Source organism: Pelobates fuscus, chromosome 12, assembly GCF_036172605.1.
Source record: "Pelobates fuscus isolate aPelFus1 chromosome 12, aPelFus1.pri, whole genome shotgun sequence".
NCBI classification, from domain to species: domain Eukaryota; kingdom Metazoa; phylum Chordata; class Amphibia; order Anura; family Pelobatidae; genus Pelobates; species Pelobates fuscus.
The window spans coordinates 70,485,849-70,507,432 of NC_086328.1; the positions used below are offsets into that span (position 1 = coordinate 70,485,849).

At 41.0% G+C, this 21,584-nt stretch overlaps 1 protein-coding gene across 1 annotated transcript in view; it reads left to right on the top strand.

Moving 5' to 3' along the window:
* Nucleotides 1-21,584, top strand: part of CARMIL2 (capping protein regulator and myosin 1 linker 2) — a 129,828-nt gene that overhangs the window by 96,211 nt on the left and 12,033 nt on the right. The window contains exons 7-10 of the mRNA XM_063438547.1: nt 3,999-4,035; nt 12,275-12,346; nt 14,066-14,371; nt 19,966-20,073. Of these exons, the coding sequence (XP_063294617.1) occupies nt 3,999-4,035; nt 12,275-12,346; nt 14,066-14,371; nt 19,966-20,073 (523 nt within the window). The remainder of the gene's footprint in view (nt 1-3,998; nt 4,036-12,274; nt 12,347-14,065; nt 14,372-19,965; nt 20,074-21,584) is intronic.

The following is a 21,584-nucleotide window of genomic DNA, read 5'->3' on the forward strand; positions in this document are numbered from 1 at the left end:
ATCACACGCGTCCAAGTACTCCACAGCGTGGCTGGCAAGAAAGGGTATAAAAGAAGAAAATCTAATGACATGGCCTCCTTGTTCACCTGATCTGAACCCCATTGAGAACCTGTGTTCCATCATCAAATGTGAGATTTACAAGGAGGGAAAACAGTACACCTCTCTGAACAGTGTCTGGGAGGCTGTGGTTGCTGCTGCACGCAATGTTGATGGTGAACAGATCAAAACACTGACAGAATCCATGGATGGCAGGCTTTTGAGTGTCCTTGCAAAGAAAGGTGGCTATATTGGTCACTGATTTGTTTTTGTTCCAAAAACATTCAGCTTTGATATTAATGAGTTTTTTGGGTTCATTGAGAACATGGTTGTTGTTCAATAATAAAATTAATCCTCAAAAATACAACTTGCCTAATAATTCTGCACTCCCTGTAGAAGAAATATTTGTTTGTCTGTTCCTGGAATCATGTTAGTACGCTGGTGGATCTAGATATTGGAGCACTGAGCAAGTGCTACCTAAGAGGTTTCTGTCTTATTTGGGCTGCTCTGTTTCCACCTCTGGCTGCAGACTCAAATATTCCAGCTAACTTGCAGTTTTTAGATCACAAATGCCTCCCGTAGATGATATTGGGTTTTCTGGTATAGGAAGACTCCAGGGGGTGAAGGCTATGTGAGGGAACAGAAACTGATATTTCATGTTGCCTGACTGTGCGGGTTAGTTATAATTCTATCTTGATCTTTTCTGTCTACTTGCACTTGGCATCATTTTGGAATCGTTATAGGATTTAGCATGGACATAAACTACGGAGAGAAAGATTGTAGTTTAAAATTAGGTATTAGCATCTGCATGCAAAAGTGTTGAGATTACTTTTTGTGTAAAATATGTATTTTACTCTGTATAATACTTCTTTAAAGTGGCTATGTCACAGCAAAGTTGATTTTGAGCATTTAAAAAAATAAGAATCTTGTTGACAACATTTTAATTTCAATGAAATTTCAACACAGCCAAAATATGTCCTAAGATAAAACAGGTTCACAAAACTTGGCAAAAGGCCACTCATGCAAGTCACTTTGTGACTGCATTGCTTAGCCTATTGATCTCTAATGCTTTGGACGTCTTGTGGAAAATGTGTGGATTGTACATGGGGCTCACAAATAAGGAAAATGTTGTTATTTTATTCCAGATTTATATTTTTGTATTCAGGATTATTATTATTATTGGTATTTATATAGCTCCAACTAATTCCACAGCACTTTACAATATTAAGGGAATTTACAATAAATGAGACAATTACACAGTGACATGGGAACAATAGGTAGATGAGGACTCTGCTCAAACGAGCTTACAGTCTAGAGAAGGCTTCCCCAAACTCCGGCCCTCCAGATGTTGCTGAACTACAACTCCCATGATTCTCATCCTATCTATTTAATTCATAGAATCATGGGAGTTGTAGTTCAGCAACATCTGGAGGGCCGGAGTTTGGGTAAGCCTGGTCTAGAGGATTAGACACATATGGCTTACCCGTGATATTACCCAACAATTCTCAGAACAAGTGTAAGGACAAATGCATCACAATTGGCAGCAGGGTCTCCTAAAAAAGGAACTTACTGTCTGTGTCTAAAACATTATCCTAAACTGTCTGATTGCTCTAAACTTATTGATTGCCAGTATATAGGTTTCTTCTTTTGTTGTTGTGTCTTATCAGGCAGTGTGTACCTTGCTCTTGCACTGTATTGCACCTACTGGTGAATAAAACACACACTTAGTGGGTAATAGATAACAATCTAAACAATTACCCTTGGACTATAAGTACTGTAGATAAGGACTCCTCTGGGTCCTCAAAACAATATGGAAAAGGGAATAATCTACAATACAATGATAACAGAGAAAAACATAGCGCAATACTGTTGCAATAAAAAAATGGAGTGAAAATATAAATAGTTATTCGCACTCACAAAAATAAATTGATTGCAGGCATATCATGAAGGTGGTGGAAACCTCAGGATTTGTAGGACATCATGGTATACATAGAAGCGTAATAGTGCAGAGTATCTTGATAAAATAAACACTTTAATTATAGCGCACACTTACAAGACTGAAGTGGTAAGCATGCATATCATTTAAAATGGTCCAGGAGATCCAGAAATCAGAGTAGTCGGTATAACAAGCCAATAGGTTGGTACAGGGGGCTGACAGAGTAATCAGAACAAACTGAGGTCAGGAATCCAATATAACCATTAAGCAGTAAATCAAGTCACACACAGAGTCTTTTCATGTAATAGCTTAAAAGGACACTCTAGTCACCAGAACAACTACAACTTAATGTAGTTGTTCTGGTGAGTATAGTCAGTCCCTGCAGGCATTTTGTAGTAGACACGTTTTGTAGAGAAACGACAGGGTTTGCATTGGTCCCTAGGAACATCTCCAGCTCTATCTGTCCTCCACTCCAGTAGCCACTCCTCGGATGGCTACTAGAGTGCTTCCTAGGTCAGTGCCATTCAGTGTATCCAGCCTCTGCATGGAGACACTGAACTTTCCTCATAGAGATGCATGGATCTATGATGAGATGCTGATTGGCCAGGGTGACCTTTGGCCCCGCCCCTGACACACATCCTTGGTTGAGATAATCAAAATTGGCAATCTCAGCCAATCCAATCCTTTGGGAAAGCATTATGATTGGCTGTGATCAATACTTCTGATGATGTCATCCAAGCAGGCAGATCAGGGGCAGAGCCAGCATTACCAGACTAGAATAAAGGTAAGATTTTACTATATTTAAGGGGACAAGGGGGCTAAACAGTGTTTTTAACACTATAGAGTCAGAATTACACATTTGTGTTCCTGACCCTATAGTGTTCCTTTAACTCTGTATGGTACACTTTTAAACAGAAACACTTTGACAGGAGATGGGTAGGAAGGGCAATAGTATGTAGAATCCATCCTAACTACTATTTTGTAGCAGATTTTGCACTTTTTCTGGAGTGACGTTTTGGAGGCTGTGGGGGTGAAGAGGATTCTACAAGGAATGTTCCTGCCACACAGTTTCTCTACGTCAAATTCAAATGTGGGAGGGTTAGGGTCTGGATAAGCAAAATACCTGCTAACGGTTTTAATGTGAATTCCAGGTGTCTTGCTTCCCTGTGGCTATTTTTTTGTACAGCACTTACGAATTGTAAACTGCAGTATGGGTTAGGTATATGGCAATTTTTTTGTACCAGGTTTTAGTCTTGCAGTGAACCAGTTCTGGTTGTATGCACTAATCAGCCAAATCTACTCTCTTCCCAGCCGCATATATTTGCTGTACTCAATAATGCACTTTGTTTTTTCTATTTGGGCATCACGTCTTCTGACAGACACAAGCAATGTAGTTTGATTGTGCATTACGGACAGCATGTACATGTCCTTTCTGTCAGTGTACTAAAGGGCCAGTGCTTCATCATGGTTTAAAGCTGGTTTTGTGACTGTCAGTTTTTCTCTATATGTCAATTTCCAGGGAAACCTTTATGATGTTTGCACATTGTGTCACAGGTTTGGGTGTCAAAATAAGACATATTGAAATAATTCTATATTAGTGTAATAGAGGTAACCTTTGTTCATCATTAGATGCCACACAATTTTGCCACATGCGCCCACAGAATCAGGGAAGCCTTGTGGATCAAGATGGCAATATCTCCCTCTATAGGTGTGAAATGCTCAGGTATAACCTGTATTGAATTCACCCAATTTATAAAATGTCATTTTATAGAGTTAGATGAAATTCATATTAATCTATAAGAGCTATTGTTTTAAACTGGTTTATGAAAAAAACATTTCAGGTGACTGTTCTGTTTTAAACATATAAAATTCAACCCGTTATGTTTTTTGTTTTTTTTTTCAAACCTGTTTATTTAAACAGATTATATTGTTCCAATGTGGAAAAAAAAGTCATGTAGAAACATAAAGGCAGACCATCTGTTGATGTGTAATATGTGAATTAATTCTCCATATGGTCCTTTTGCAGAATAAAGATGGTGAGATCAAAAAAGCTGGTTCAGAGGGTAAGTACAGATATACATAGACCTGTGCAACTATGTGTGTGACAGTATATTTCAATATATATATATATATCTATATATATGCTACCTGCAGGTTTAACAAAGTATGTTGTATTTATTTGCTAAACCTCAAATCATTGTAACCTGAAAGCCAAGCTGCATAATTTATTTCAGTGGTGATTAAGCTTGGCTATTTTAAATTACATTTTGCGATTCCTTTTTCAGGTCACTATAATTCTTGGCTATTTTAAATTACATTTTGCGATTCCTTTTTACAGGTCACTATAATTCTTGTTAATAATTTTTACCAGACGGCAGCTACTTACTAAAATTCCTGTTGCTTTTGTAGCAAGTAGTTTACCAGCTTGAAAATTTCACTAGTAGCAAAACAGAGCTACTGGCAGCCGTTAGCACCTTTCTATCCACGAACAGCGTGCTGTTAATGCTTTCCAGAAAGCATATCCCTCTTGATGGCACAATGCTTCGCACAAACACTAATCTTTAATATTCTGGTTTTCCAGATGTTAATTAAAAATAAAACAATATATTTAGACAGGGAATTATGCATATTTATTATTACTGTAAAGAAGCATTTCCTCTGCTATAGACAAAGTCACCTTTCTTTGGTGTAAATGTTTGACCTCTTGTCTTTGTTAAATCTTCTTAATGAACTGGTTACCAGAGAGCTGTTTGTACCCACCCTGTATATCTTTGTTTTAATGTATAATGTTGTGCTATTTTATGCGCATCTAGATTTCCTTTTTTTAAAGTACATGGTTTCTAGACTTTCTTTATAACTAAAATCTTCTATTCTCCTTGTACATCGTAAGTCCACCTGTATACATTTATAGTTCCAGGATATGCCTCTTCAAAACACGTGTCCAAATTTGAACCACCTATTCAAGATGGGGCCTTAACATTGATTTAGAAAGAGGCAAAATTTTGTCATCACGTTAATGAATACCATCATTATGAGTGACAATACCTTACTGATCTTCACAATTGTTACATATTCCGCTGTCTATATTTACAAGTCCTTCTCATTTGTTTTTGTATTTTTTTTGAAGCAGTAGCATTTAGTGCATAAATTGCTTTCCTCATCCCAAAAATGCATAACTTTGCATTTATCTACATTAAATCTCAGGAACTTTTATATTCCTGGCACTATAGCTCCCTCTGCCTCCCCCTCCGTTGTGCTCCCCCCCCCTCCCCCCCCCACATGAATAAAGGGTTAATACCCTTTATTTAAGTACCTTAACCAAGGGCTGATGTCCCTCTGTGTATGGGCTTGGCTCTGCCTCCTCCGATGTCCTGCGATGAGTGGGCTCTGATGTGCATGCCCAACAAATGCTGTGCACGCATTGACCTCCCCATACGAAAGCAGTGAATCTCTCCTTTCCTATGAGGAAAATCTGACGCTGGATGTCCTCATGCAGGGCATGAGAATGTCCAGTGTCAGTTACCAGACAAAGGTTCCGTTAGGATCCAGGAAGCGCCCCCAGTGAATGTCTGGGAGACAGCAACTAGGGGCATACTTAGGGCTGCAACTAAGTGCAATAGGAACATTGCACCGAGACCACTTAAATGAGCTGAAGTGATCTGGATGCCTATAGTGTCCTGCCTGCAGAAAATGTTGCAAAACTCAGGCTTAGTTACTAAAGGAAATCAGGGTAAGGGATGAATTGTAATTGCCTACAGAATATTTTGTGGTACTTCTGTGGTATAGAGGGCCATGCAACTAATCAACATGTTGCTCTAGCTGTCTCAGTTACATAGTTACATAGGCCAAAAAACTTATTGTGTCCCTGTTTGGCCTTTCTCACATTCTCACATCTGTTTTGGTTGTTGATTCAAAAGAAAACCTAGTGGTTTTCTCCCAGGGTTGCCATCATATGCTGCCAGGAGCTCAGTGCTAACAGTAAGGCAACTAAAGAAATGTGTTCCCCCTTTTCCCCTTCTTGTCATCCTCCCCTCCCCCTTCCCCCATTTCTTTCAATTCCTTCATTTTTTCTCTTCTTGATTTCTATTATATCTTACTCCTAGGTCTTATTACATGAAAAAACCTTAATTAAAAGAAACTAAGTTTAGAATATTCTAACATGTGATACTTCCTTGCTAAGAGCCAACTATATGTATAATCTAAACCATACACCTTTCTCTGTAGACTAAGCTTGTTACACAATTCACCAGTCCTGGGGTTCCATTACATCACCGCACATCATTAATCACCAGACATAACAGTAGATACATGGGCCAGAGCTGGCATTACAAAGGTGCTGCAAATAGTGGAAACGGAGGAAATTAGAAAATTTCCTGACCTGCAAGGTAGCCTTAACTTTCCCTCTAGGGAGCTTATTACTTACTTGAGACTGAAAAATATTTTGAGGAATGAATTAATTCTTTGAGTAAACACTACAAAATTTCATGTATTTAGATTCATATGTTTTGGTAATGGCCCTTTTGAAGACCCACTTAATTCAAATATATGCTTTAATAGAAGAATACATTTTCACCTGAGCAGTGGAAGTAGGTGGTATCCAACACAATGGGGACCACACACTGCTTAAACCATATGGAATCAACTAAAAAGTTAATAATTAGATGGTACTTAATGTCTTAATGGTTATCGCATATGTATCCCAATAAGTAATCTCTTTGTTGGAGATGTCATGCTTATATAGGCATATTGAGTCATATATTCTGGTACGGCTCATCGCTAGGATCCTACTAGACCCATGTCCAAAAGCCAATATTAGCTGTATCAGGACACATAATCCCATGGATTAGCTACAGACTTCTTTAACTAAGTCGGAAAAAGACATTATCTTGCAAGTACTAATAGCGGCAAGTTGCTCCATAGTGGGAGCTTGGAAATGCCTTCATCCCCCAACAGAATCTATGGTGTTGGAGACCTTGTGACGGAGCTCCTGTACTCTGACCGAGTACCTCCGCCCAATCTACTTCCTAGCCGTTGTGGAGGGAGTGCTTCAACCCCAGTCGCCGAGGTTTGACTAGGGTCTCCTTGAAGCTTTTCCACCCAACAGGCTTCAGCTCACCTTCCAGGCAGATATCGTCCCCTCTGCCTGTTCCACTACAGCCCTTCTTCCAGGCAGGTATCGCCCACTCTGCCTATTCCGCTGCAGCCCTTCTTCCATGCAGGTATCTATCTCTGCCTGCAATTTTATTGCTATTGCCTTTACAAAAGCACTTGCGGCTCTAAGGCCTAGCTCTCTTGATTTATCCCAGGGCTACAGGGATCGTGCAGCCATCCAAGAGTTCTGAATACTCTGTTACTGGGATCTCTAAAGATCCAGACAGGACTCAAAGTTTCAAAAGGAACTAACGTACTACAGAAAATGTTATCATACTTACCGTAATTTTCTTTTCCTGGCTATTATTCATGGCAGCATCACTTGTGGGTAGCTCCGCCCCAATCAGGAACAGGACAGGAAAAGGTTCAATTAATCTGGACCAGACTGGGGTATAAAAGGTCCCTCCTCCTTCTATCCCGCAGTAGAGTTCCAAAGCTTATATAATTATAAGGGGGGGTTGCTGATGCTTCCATGAATAATAGCCAGGAAAAGAAAATGACGGTAAGTATAATAATATTTTCTGTATTCCTGGCTAATCATGGCAGCATCACTTATGGGTAATACCCAAGCTTCACCATAGGGTGGGAAAAACCCAAATTATCAAATGCTCTAAACCAGAGGATGCTGAATTAAGTTTAATTTAGTTAGACTCCACAGAGGATAGAACACCTCTACCAAAGGCCATAGAGGATGATGCCAAATCCAGTTTGTAGTGCTTGATGAAAGTAAGAGGTGAAGACCACGTAGCTGCCTTACAGATGTCGTCAGATGGAACTTCTGCCCAATTTGCCCATGATGTTGCTAAAGCCCTTGTAGAGTGAGACTTGATCTTACTAGGAGGAGTAAGGTCTTTTAACTGATAAGCCTTGATTATAGTATTGGAGATCCAACGTCTCAAAGTGGAAGTAGAGGCTGCTTCCCCTCTTCTGGGACCTATCGGAAGAACAAACAGATGTTGAGACTTCCGAAAATGTTGAGAAACTTCGATGTACTTGAGTAGTCACTGTCTGACGTCCAATTGATGAAGTTTCACTTCCGCTGGAGAAGAAGGAGATGGATAAAAGGAAGGAATAACAATTTCCTGGAGGATGTGGAAATTCGAGACCACTTTAGGCAGAAACTCTTGTCTAGGTCTCAAGATCACCCTGTCGTGGAACACATGAAAGTGGTTTTCATCACAGGAGAATGCATGAATTTCTGACATGCGTTTTGCAGTAGTTATAGCCACCAGAAACAAGGTCTTATAGACAACCAAGAATATATATAGATAACAACAATAAGTCCCAAGACTTACCCTAGCTTCTCCAAAATCTCTGCCCTCAGATCAGGGGGGTTTTGATGCCATAAGGGGAATTTTTAAGGCAACAGCCGACCCCAAATCATTAATATAGAAGGCTATTTATAATTTCTCCCATGAAGCAGTACAGATGCTAATCTGTACCAAACTCAGTAAGTCCTGCCTGCAGAACTTCATTTGGAAGCCCATGGTACACATGGGAAGGTGGCCCCCCCAAAAAATATCCTGTTTGTCCTGAAAGGACAGGGAAAAAGACTGTGGGATAGAAGGAGGAGGGACCTTTTATACCCCAGTCTGGTCCAGATTAATTTGACCTTTTCCTGTCCTGTTCCTGATTGGGGCAGAGCTACCTATAAGTGATGCTGCCATGATTAGCCAGGAAAAAGTTTTTTTTTTTACTTGGATCTAGCCCATATGCTTATTACATAAAGTTTGCTGTGACAAACTTATTATAATAGATATAACCAAAACATGTAAGAAAACAAATCATAATAACATAATAACATATTTATAAAGAGGTATGGAACATAATATTTAAAACAAAATATCTCTCCTGTCTGTAGAATTAGCAATATGCAAATCTACGTGAATATTAAATTAACAAGCCTTGCTATTCAGGTAGTGCATATAGTTGTTGCTACTAACAGAGGGCACTATACAGGCGCCATAGCCAAATCCATCTAGTTGGCAGCAAGCATCAGCAAGACAGGAGAGCCCACAAAACATGTAACCATATTATACACACCCTGCAGCTGTAAATGTATTTATAAAATATTTTACCAGGAAAGATACATTGAGATTTCTTTCGTTTCCAAGTATGTCCTGGGTCCACAAAACATTGCATTGATACCATAGGGTACAATAAAATACAAAATCAATATTAATACACAATATATACAAAATTTAATAGAACAGCTAGGAAATATATAATCAACAATGACACGTGCATTCTGTTTTGAGGTAAAACATAAGAACAAATCAGTAAAGTGAATTTCTGCCCACTATGATGGTGACTAAGGAATTGAACGATGTCACACCGTGTAGTTCAGGGCAAGCAAGGGGCCTCAGGACCAGGTCTATAGTCTATAGGCAGGAGGCTAGCCTTCACGCTCCTCTAGGAGTTTGTGGCAAGGGAGCGCTTGTCCCGGAGGTTGACACATAATAACATGTATAAAAAAATGTCAGACACATTGGCAGGTACAATGCATACATTCAAACGGGTCTGGCCCATTGGCAAAGCCTCCATGTATAGTATCGTTTATATAACTGTATTTGTACAGTGCGTTCCTTTTATCCTGTATGTTGATTGCACATGCTTGTTTTTTATGTTTTATGCTTAAAGGACCACTCTAGTGCCAGGAAAGCATACTCGTTTTCCTGGCACTAGAGTGCCCTGAGGGTGCCCCCACCCTCAGGGACCCCCTCCCGCCCGGCTCTGGAAAGGGGAAAAGGGTTAAAACTTACCTTTTTCCAGCGCTGGGCGGAGAGCTCTCCTCCTCCTCTCCGCCTCCGTTCCTCCCCGTCGGCTGAATGCGCACGCGCGGCAAGAGCTGCGCGCGCATTCAGCCGGTCGCATAGGAAAGCATTCATAATGCTTTCCTATGGACGCTTGCGTGCTCTCACTGTGATTTTCACAGTGAGAATCACGCAAGCGCCTCTAGCGGCTGTCAGTGAGACAGCCACTAGAGGAAAAAGGGGAAGGCTTAACTAATTGATAAACATAGCAGTTTCTCTGAAACTGCTATGTTTATAAAAAAATTAGTTAACCCTAGCTGGACCTGGCACCCATACCACTTCATTAAGCTGAAGTGGTCTGGGTGCCTAGAGTGGTCCTTTAACTTGTGTATTAATTTCTGTGTGAACTATAAAAAACGTTCTAATAAAAATAAAACAGAAAAAAATACATACATACTCTGATAAAACTATATCTTCAGGCAGAACATTGCAATTTGTTATTGCTCTTATTGTAAAGAACACTTTCCTTTGCCTTAGACTAGATTTCCTTTCTCACATTCTAAATGGGTGACCATAAAGGGACACTATAGTCACCAAAACAACTTTAGCTTAATGAAGCAGTTTTGGTGTTTAGATTATGTCCCTGCAGTCTCACTGCTCAATTCTTTGCCATTTAGGAGTTAAATCACTTTGCTTATGAACCCTAGTCACTTGTGTGACTTGCACAGCCTTCCTAAACACTTCCTGTAAAGAGTTCTCTAAAGTTTATCCTTCCGTTATTGCAAGTTTTTGTTCTGTTAAAAGTTTAACCCCTTCCTCCCCCCAGATTTTCCCCTGCTATGTTAATAGCTTGTTAGACCCTGCAAGAGCATCCTGTATGTGTTTAAAGTTCAATTTACAGAGAAAGAGATACAATTGTTTGAGCTAAATTACATCTGATTGAAAGTAAAGCCAGTTTTTATTCCTGCAGGCTGTGTCAATCAGAGCCAGGGGAGGTGTGACAAGGGCTGCACAAAATAGATACAAAGTGATTTCCTAAATGGCAGTGAATTGAGCGGTGAAACCAGAGAAATATGATCAATACACTAAAACTCTTTCATTAAGCCAAAGTTGTTTAGGTGACTATAGTGTTCCTTTAAGTCTTATGTATAGTCCTATTTATGAATAGCTTTCCACACAATAGTTTGTATTTCCCTAAAATATACCTGAATAATGTTATCATATCCCCTCTGAGGCCAGCCTTTACTCTGTATTATCCTCTTTTCCCCTTATTAATTTTGTAGCCCACATCTGCACTTTTTCTTGTGCCATAATATCCTTAATTAGAACAGGCATCCAAAATTACATGGTATATTCAAAGTGTGGTCCTTCTATTAATTTATAAAGAGGCAAAATTATGTTTTTATCCAGTGAATGAATGCCCCATTTTATTTATGGCAATACTTTACTGGCCTTAGCAACTGCTGCTTGACATTGGACATTGTTGCATAGTTTGTTGTATGTAACTATTCTCAAATCCCCACTGTGTTGTTCCCCCTAGCTCACATTGTATAACCTTACCTAGTTTTGTGTTATAATCAAACACTAAGACGTGACTTTCAATACTCATTTGAAGATCATTTACAAATAGGTTGAATAGAAATGACCCCAGATTACAGCCCTAAGGGACACAAGTTGCCACTCTTGTCCAGCATGGAAATTTATCAATAATGAATTTGGTGAAAAGATAGAGTGCAGAGGGTTGTCATTAATGGTTAATGTCATGATCACATCAAACATCTTGGGCTTATAGCTCAGCTGAGTGGGAACCTAGTGGGTACAGTTTGTGGTCTTTTACTCTGCCAGGCATCTTAATATATGTTTCAGCATGCAAGTGTTGTGAGTGGAGAGGAAGTAATAGATATGAAGTAACATTATATATCTTGCTCTCTGTGTATGCATATCATTGAAACCATTTGTTGGACTTATTGAACACAGCCTGCCACCACCAATCAGGCTTTAGAAAGTTATATGGGGAAACAGGAGTGGAAGGTAATATTTAATGGATGAATGAGTGATGGAGAAGAAACAAGAGTGGGGAAGAGATAAAGGAAATGCACAAATGGAAGAGAAACATAACGTGAGGAGAGATAAATGAGAGACATGAGTGGAGGGAGGAGATCAACAAAGAAATGAGAAAAGCATAACCAGAATTTCTAAAAGACAAAAATGTACCCAGATTTACATAGTTGCACCATGTCCGCTGCATTCTTCCAAACTTCAATCATCTTCTGTTTTTAACTCTGCTCTTTCAAATATTCTCAGGAGGATAGTATGTACAAGCACATTTTCATATTCCCAGGTTTTCAAAGTATGCATTCCATACAAAAAAAAAATCTCTTTTTGTGTTGGTTTTTAGGAGACATTGTGGATAGTTCGGCTGATTCTCCTCCACCTGCCCTCAAAGTTCGAACTCATTCAATGTCAACAGGTATGTACTTTGGTCAAGTTTTGTAGCACTTTTATAAAAAAGGCTAAGTGGCAGAGCCAATCATTCTACAATCTAAAGAGGATAGTAAGGGTTGAAACAAAATGTAGCAGGTGAGAAAAAGGTGGCCAGCAAGCAGTTTCTCAGAAACTGCGATAATTACCATTACAAGTTTAAGGGGACAGGGACACTGCACCCAGACTACTTCAATGAGCTGAAGTGGTCTCGGTGCCTATAGTGTCCCTTTAGTGCTATTTCAAACCATGAGCGCTTTCTCATCAGTATGTGAACATCATATTAATGCAGAGTTTAGAATACCTATTCTGGTCTAAACTTTCCATTAGTGGATAAGAAATACTACTGCACAATTTTATTTGAATACCACAATTAGCTATGGAGAAATATAATCCTGTTCATTATTATGTGTTCTCTTGTACTAATATTTGTTTCTTTTTAATCTTTTCCTCAAACCACAACCTCATTTCCACCAACCATCACCTTCATTCTCTATTCTGCTATATATGTATCTCTATCTGTTTTCTTCCTTCATTTCCTCTCACATCCTGTTTTTTTGTTTTTTTTTTTGTAACCAAGGTGCATCTGATTTCCAAGTGTTCTTCATCATAAGCATTGGATATACTCTTGATGGGACTGTATCGTACTAAGTTTGCTTCATGGTGCTGCTCTTTTGATGACTCTTTTTTTGTATTTTATAATCTATATGTAATATAACGTTTCATGTGTTGTTTCTGTATGTATACATGTCATTGTTCCTAAAATTAGTTAAAATTAGAAGTTTCAAATACACTAATCATCATAAATGGTGTGCTTCTCTAAAGGTTTAGTTGTATCCATTACTATCCCTGGTTGGTCCTGTATAGTCTGCACAAATCAATAATATTCTGTGGAGTCCATAGAATAGTTGTCCCAATTCTAAAGGCATATCAACAGTCCCCAATTTACTAATTTCCCAGTACTATTACAATGCGGGACTGTTGGTGTGCCTTGAGGACTAGTTTGTAAGCCACTGCCATAAAAGCCTCTGAGTATTTTTTTATACTGTGCAATAATCAAGACCAGCTTTATTACCACCAGGTCAAAAGGGGCATACATTTTATAGGGGGACCATAGCAGCTGCTGCTTGGACCCTCTGCACCAGGTCTGTCAAAAATACAACCTGAGAGTGATATGAGGCCTGTCGATCCAATGAATCTGGCCCGCAGCATAAATTAATTCTACAATGGACTAGTAAGTGAGCAACCACCTCCATCCGATCTATCTGCCTATGGGTTCATCCTGTAGCATGGCCCAGTTGCCTTCTTCTGCAGGTTTAGACCACTGTATTGATGCCAGTCTAAGGGAAAAGTGCTGACAGCTCATCCACTCTGTTAAAGGTACAAAGAAAAAGGGGGGTTGAAGGAGATAATCCGGTGATTTGGAAGAGAAAATGGTGGAGAGCTGGGGAGAGGTAATTAGGGGATAATCATTTCAGGATTCTACATATGTTTTGTACAGGGCCTGTAAAAAGAAACTTGCCCAATTCACATTAAAGATGGCCTTGGCAAGTGCATATGCATTTTAATCTGACCTTTGCTAATTTCATGGTTAAGCAATAATGAAGGTTCTCAAAATATAGCACCATAGACAATATTACTGTGTATTCTCCTTGTCTTTTCTAAACAATTATTGTGCAATAATAAACTAATGTTTGCCTCAAAGCAGAGAGAGCAACTCCAAAACCAGCTGAAGCTTTCAGGAATCCAGCAGAAGAGAAACAGATTTGGAAGGACTTGGGGAAACAGCTCAATGTGGAACTAAAAGGCAGGTACATGGAGCTTCACTCATCACCAAGGCGATCCTTGGTCATCCTTGAGCAAATTGAAGCAACAGTGGAAAAGAAGTCAGAAGATTCTTTGAGTCTCCAAGGAATTGAACGATGTTCTCCTGCTTCTTCACCTAGTCGAATAATTCATTTGGATGGCACTTCAGAGGCAAAGGATGCAGCTTCTGAAGTGTCTGGGAATGACGGTGTGTATTGCCTATTTACAGCAACAACAACCAAAATGATTGCAGCTGTTTAATGACATATTTTGGAAAAGTAAACTGTTAAGTAAAATGATCCCAGTATGGAAAATGCAATTTGCCAAAACTAATGTCACAGTATGCGGTGCCGTGACATCAATACATATGTTGCTTTATCTAGGTGAATAATTGGAAAATAAAAATAACCCTGATGCTATAATTTAAGAATTTCTGAAGAGAATTCCTCAACTTGCTTAAAATTCTAGATAAAGTTGAATGAAGTGAAGCAAGTTATGTGAATATATTTGATCAGAACATTTTCCTCCCTTTACAGATAATACCTGTGCTATTTTTATGTTTTAGAACTCTTAAAAGAAGAAAATTGTTTCAGTATGTTCAATACTCCAGCCAGGTTCACTCTAACAGTGTTTAATCCATCATGCCCATTTTAGTGTGGGATGTACAAACACATTGACAGCACAACACAAATTTTGTGCATAGAATGATTTTTTTTTTAGGAATGTTGTTAAATATGTAAAGTAAAAAATAATAATTCTGTGAATGCAGAAAGCTTTATTTTTTTATTTTTTGTTTCATCCATCCAGCATATTACTTCTGTATTATTCAGAGTTCATAGCATTACATTTATATTATATAATATTCCTTATCATTGCTCCTATAAAGCAAAAATGGTAAAACTGTGAGAAAAATATAAGAGGAATATACAGCACCCAATCATGACAAATGCATTGTTACATAGTATTCTAAATTGAAAAAACAAGACTGAAGTCCAACAAATGCAACCATTAATCCATGGATAAATACATGCAGTTTTCCTTCATTCAGTAAGGTATTGCAAAATGGAAAATAAAAGAATCCAATACTCCACTTACAGGAATCTCTTCCAGATCCTGCTAACATTTTTTGGAATTAGATTTCAGCAAAATGCAATCAAACATTATGACTTTGTATAGGTACAATGCAACATAACATATTAAAAGTTTACTGACCAAAACCAGGCACATATACTTTAATATGACATCTTTGAGTCTCCAAGAAAATGGACGATGTTCTCCTGCTTCTTCACCTAGATGAATATTTTACTTGGATGACACTTCAGAGGATGCCAAATATACATTCATTGCAATGTTCCCCAGAGAGTCTCCCCCCCCCCCCCCCCCCACCCCACTTCTTTCTCTTCCTAGTTGCTTGAGTTAAAGCGGCACTGTCATGCCGAACTTACATTTCCTCAATCTCTTCCTCTTCTCCCCCTCTCTCAGGATCTGTTCTCCGTTTCTTCCTGTCTTCCTTAGTTTTCTTTAAAATCATAAGACAAAGTAGGGACTCTTTGCCTTATGGAGGATTCCTCCGCTTGACCAGCTCTGACCAGCGGAGGAGCAAAGTGTGCTTCATTTCCGCTGGTCAGAGCAATTTTCCCATAATTCTTACCTTTCCTCTGTGTTCCCGCGATGCTTCCTGTCATTTTAGACGAAACTGCCGAATTGCGTTCTAACTGAATGAGAACAGTATGTTCGTTTGTTTTAGAATGCAATTCGGCACTTTGTTCAGATCGGAATTCCATTCTAATGAATGAAACTCCGATCCTATTCATTGCCACGGCTGCATCTTGCAGCCGCTTAGTAGATAACTCCCTAATTCCCACGGTATCAGGGAGCTATCTACTAAAAGGCTGAAAGACCTAAATTGGTCGTTCAGCCACATTTACTAATACTAAGTAAAGATGACTTAGTATTAGTAAATAATATGCCCCTACTCGCTATACCGCGAGTAGGGGCATGTCTAGTAAGCAGTGAGCAGCCTGTGGCTGCTCACTGTAAAAAAAACAACAACAAAAAACAACCTAATAACCTCCCCCCCTCCACCCCCGCACGGCTGGTGGGGGCCCCCTAAATAACAATAAGGGGGGACCTACTGTCCTTCCCCCCTGGACCCCACCCCCGAGCGTTGGGTGGGGGCCCTAAATAAAGATGGGGGGACCTACTGTCCTCCCCCCCAGCCCCCACCCCTGAGCGGTGGGTGGGGGCCCTAAAAAACAATGAGGGGGGACCTACTGTCCACTCCCCCTGGCCCCCACCGCTGAGCAGTGGGTGAGGGCCCTAAATAAAGATAGGGGGGGGGACCTACTGTCCTCCCCCCAGCCCCCACCCCTGAGCGGTGTGTGGGGGCCCTAAAAAACAATGAGGGGGGGACCTACTGTCCTCTCCCCCTGGACCCCACCCCTGAGCAGTGGGTGGGGGCCCTAAATAAAGATAGGGGGGGACCTACTGTCCTCCCCCCAGCCCCCACCCCTGAGCGGTGGGTGGGGGCCCTAGATAAGAATGGTGGGGGGGGGGGACCTACCGTCCTCCCCCCCGGCCCCCACCCCTGAGCGGTGGGTGGGGGCCCTAAAAAAACAAGGGTGGGGGACCTACTGTCCTCCCCCCTGTCCCCCACCCCTGAGCGGTGGGTGGGGGCCCTAAATAAAGAGAGGGGGGGACCTACCGTCCTCCCCCCCGGCCCCCACCCCTGAGCGGTGGGTGGGGGCCCTAAAAAAACAATAAGGGTGGCGACCTACTGTCCCCCCCCCGGCCCCCACCCCTGAGCGGCCGGTGGGGTCCCTAAATGAAAATCCCCCCCCAATCAAGGTGACTAGGGGTCCCAAGGCCCTAGTCACCCCCCCCCCACCCAAATCAAACTATCCCCTACCTACCCCCCTCACCCTAAAAATAGTGAGGGGGAAATAAAATAACTAACCTGTAAAAAAAAAAAAAAAACCTCACCATTTGACATAGAAACATAGAAACATAGAATGTGAAGGCAGATGAGAACCATTCGGCCCATCTAGTCTGCCCAATTTTCTAAATACTTTCATTAGTCTCTGGCCTTATCTTATAGTTAGGATAGCCGTATGCCTATCCCACGCATGTTTAAACTCCTTTACTGTGTTAACCTCTACCACTTCAGTTGGAAGGCTATTCCATGCATCCACTACCCTCTCAGTAAAGTAATACTTCCTGATATTATTTTTAAACCTTTGTCGCTCTAATTTAAGACTATGTCCTCTTGTTGTGGTAGTTTTTCTTCTTTTAAATATAGTCTCTTCCTTTACTGTGTTGATTCTCTTTATGTATTTAAATGTTTCTATCATATCCCCCCTGTCTCGTCTTTCCTCCAACCTATACATGTTAAGATCCTTTAACCTTTCCTGGTAAGTTTTATCCTGCAATCCATCAACCAGTTTAGTAGCCCTTCTCTGAACTCTCTCTAAGGTATCAATATCCTTCTGAAGATACGGTCTCCAGTACTGTAAAATGACACAGAGCACTGTGATTGGATGGCTTGAAAACCATCCAATCACAGTGCTCTTTGTCATTTAACACAGCATGGGAAAATTCCAAAGAACTTTCCCACGCTGTGTAAAATGACACAGAGCACTGTGATTGGATGGTTTTCAAGCCATCCAATCACAGTGCTCTGTGTCATTTAACACAGCATGGGAAAATTCCAAAGAACTTTCCCACCCTGTGTAAAATGACACAGAGCACTGTGATTGGATGGCTTGAAATCCATCCAATCACAGTGCTCTGTGTCATTTTACACAGCATGGGAAAATTCCAAAGAACTTTCCCACGCTGTGTAAAATGACACAGAGCACTGTGATTGGATGGTTTTCAAGCCATCCAATCACAGTGCTCTGTGTCATTTTACACAGCGTGGGAAAATTCCAAAGAACTTTCCCACGCTGTGTAAAATGACACAGAGCACTGTGATTGGATGGCTTGAAATCCATCCAATCACAGTGCTCTGTGTCATTTTACACAGCATGGGAAAATTCCAAAGATCTTTCCCACGCTGTGTAAAATGACACAGAGCACTGTGATTGGATGGTTTTCAAGCCATCCAATCACAGTGCTCTGTGTCATTTTACACAGCATGGGAAAATTCCAAAGAACTTTCCCACCCTGTGTAAAATGACAACGAGCACTCTGATTGGCTTAAACCCACCGTCCTGCGTAGCTCAGTCTGCACGGAAGCCCTCCATGGGTGAAGATGGATAATTTTTTTGCGCTCCGTTTTTTTCTTTTTCGTCTGGTTTTTTTTTTTTGCGCTCGGGTTTTTTTTTTATTTTAAGTTCGACGGGTATGATGGCTTTTTATTTGGCCTTTTTTGGGGCTGAAAAATGAAGATTTTAGGAAAAAGAAGACGTCAAATGGTAAGTTTAATTTTTTTTTTACAGGTTAGTTATTTTATTCCCCCCTCACTATTTTTAGGGTGAGGGGGGTAGGTAGGGGATAGTTTGATTTGGGTGGGGGAGGTGACTAGGGCCTTGGGACCCCTAGTCACCTTGATTGGGGGGGGATTTTCATTTAGGGCCCCCACCCGCCGCTCAGGGGTGGGGCCGGGGGGGGGACAGTAGGTCCCCCCCTCATTATCATCATGGCTCCCACCTGCCGCCCAGGGTGGGGGCCTGGGGGGGAGGACAGTAGGTCCCCCCCCCCCCTCATTATCTTCATGGCCCACACCCGCCGCTCAGGGGTGGGAGCCTGGGGGGGAGGACAGTAGGTCCCCCTCCCCTCATTATCTTCATGACCCCCACCCGCCGCTCAGGGTGGGGGAGGAGGGGAGGACAATAGGTCTGCCCCCCCCCCCCCTTATTGTAATTTATGTAATTTTTTCTCTACAGTGAGCAGCCACAGGCTGCTCACTGTTTAGTAGACATGCCCCTACTAGCGGTATAGCGAGTAGGGGCATTCGGGAGATTTTAATCTCCCTTGTGCTATTATGGGGGTCATATTGACCCCCATAGAGTGAGATGGGGACCTGGGGGGGCTTATGAAGTGGTGGGGAGCTCTGCTCCCTGCCGCTTCTATCTTTACATATTACAAGGAGGGAGCTGCATGCCGGTAGCTTCCTCCTTGTAATAAACTGAACTAACAAACGAACAGTGATACTCAGTGTTTGTTTGTTCGTCTGATTTTTCTATTCATTCATTCGTCTGTCTGATGAATGAATGAATAGATGAAATTCCCGTTTGCATGTCCAGGTGTTTCACTGGGCATGTGCGGGAATCTCACAGGCTATCTAGTGTGGGCAGATGACATTTCCCACAGGGACTTCACCTACCCACACAAAGATGGTGGCGCCCTGAATAAAGATCGGGGCAGAAAATAAAGAATAATAAATAGGTAATCTGGGGGGCTTAGGGGCATTTGGGGGTGACTAAGGGGTCAATTGGATGTAGTGGAGGCGGGAGGGGGGTTTAAAAAAAAAAAAAAACAGAATTCGGCATGACAGTGCCACTTTAAGTCCTTGAGTTTTGTCTGTACTTTTAGCTGTAAAGGTTGTTGTACAATAGAGTATTTGCAGGATTTGCATACTTTTTGTGTGATGATCTAATTTAGTTTTATAGTATAAATTTGTTCCTCCACTGTGTAAGGATCGATGCTGAAGTGGAGGGAAAGGCAAATTAAGCTTTCAGTCACAGAGTTTGTTTCGCATTCCTTTTCAATGAAATCCAAATTTAATCCATGTACATAAAGAACTGGATGTAAAGTGTTCATTTATGTTTGATTTCGAATTTTCATGTTTGTACCTTCTAGAAAACTTGCTTAAGCCTCGGCTACGTCTCAAGCAGTTTCAGAACAGGAGAGCCTTTTCAGCACATGAAGAACAGCTCAGAGAACAGGGATTTACATCTGAACTGGACAGTAAGTTATGTGTCTGTGTGTATTCATTGTCATCATAGATTGAACAAGGTTGTTCAAAGCGGCACTGATACTCCCACCCTCCACAAGCAAAATGAGTATTAAAATAAAATCTTTATGAAACAGTCACATTGAGTGGGTTTCGAGACAAAGTATGGACTAGACACTAGACACGGGATGGAGTTACTGCCATCTAGAAGTATCAATCTGTCACGGGACCCTCCATAGACTTCACTGCATGTGCTTCATCGCCAGGAGCAGAAGAGGACTGGCTGGAAAAAGAGTTAAACTCAACTTTACCTGCACCCCCTGGCCACCAGACACCCAGCGGCAATGTCACTTTGCAAATTACGCAAAGTCCCCAGACAGTTTATTGGAGCACTCTGGGTGGGTGCAGTGTCCCTGCCATTGTAGTTCTGCATCTGCAAATCTTGCAGTTTCATAGATACATTGCAAGGTTAGGACAACATCTATTGTGCCACAGAAGGGTGGGGGGGAGGGGAGCAGAGGGACTCTATAGTGCTTGGAATACCGTTTTTTACTATGGTGTTCCTTTAAAACTTATTAAACCACCAAATGACCCAGATAGGTTTATTGATTAAATAGACTAAATACAGAGCTGCAAAACTAAGACTAGAATAAGCAAGCTGTGACAATAATGGAGCTGGAAAATATTTCCAAATCAACTATATGTGTATGAAGTTTGAATCATGATCTCACACTGCCACAATAGAGTGCTTAAAAGGTAACATCATGCAATAAACAAATGTATGCATGAATATAGTTTAAATGCCATAGTGGGGATTAGTATACTATTACAAAAGTTAAAAATGATATGTACAAAATATAATTTTCCTGGCCATTCATGGCAGCATCACTAATGGGTTAGCTCCGCCCCTAACGAGAACAGGACAGGAAACAATTAATCAATTAATCACCCAGACTATAGGTATAAAAGGTCCCTCCTCCTTCTAACCCACAGTCTTTTTTTCTGTCCTTAGCAGGACAAACAGGAATTATACCTTTCATATTTTTCTTTTGAGGCCACCTTCCCATGTGTACCATGGGTTCCTTCCAGATAAAGTTCAGCCTCTCTTTATCTGAAGAACTCAGTAATCAGCCTGCAAGAGCAGGACTAACTGAGTTAAGGTACATTATAGTATATGTACCTCTTTAATAGAATAACAGGGCTGTTAAAAACTTAAAAGGATGTGGGGTCGGTGTATCCTTAAAAATTCCCCTTTAAGCATCAATAACCCCCTCAGAATTGTGGCAGAAGAGAAGCTGGGTAAGTGACTGAAAATCTTGGTCTTAACCTGAATGTGCTTGCTGTAATTCATGTAGACAGTATAGTGTTTTAATTGTGTTCTCTTGTGTTTTCTCATTCTGGAGAATGAAAGCCTGCTTGTTTGCACCGGCTGGGTGCTACTTCCGGGTTCGGAGGGCGGGGCATGCGCAGTAGCATCGGCGTCGGGGAGTTGCTATTGCGCATGCGCGAACCGCCGGACTCTTAA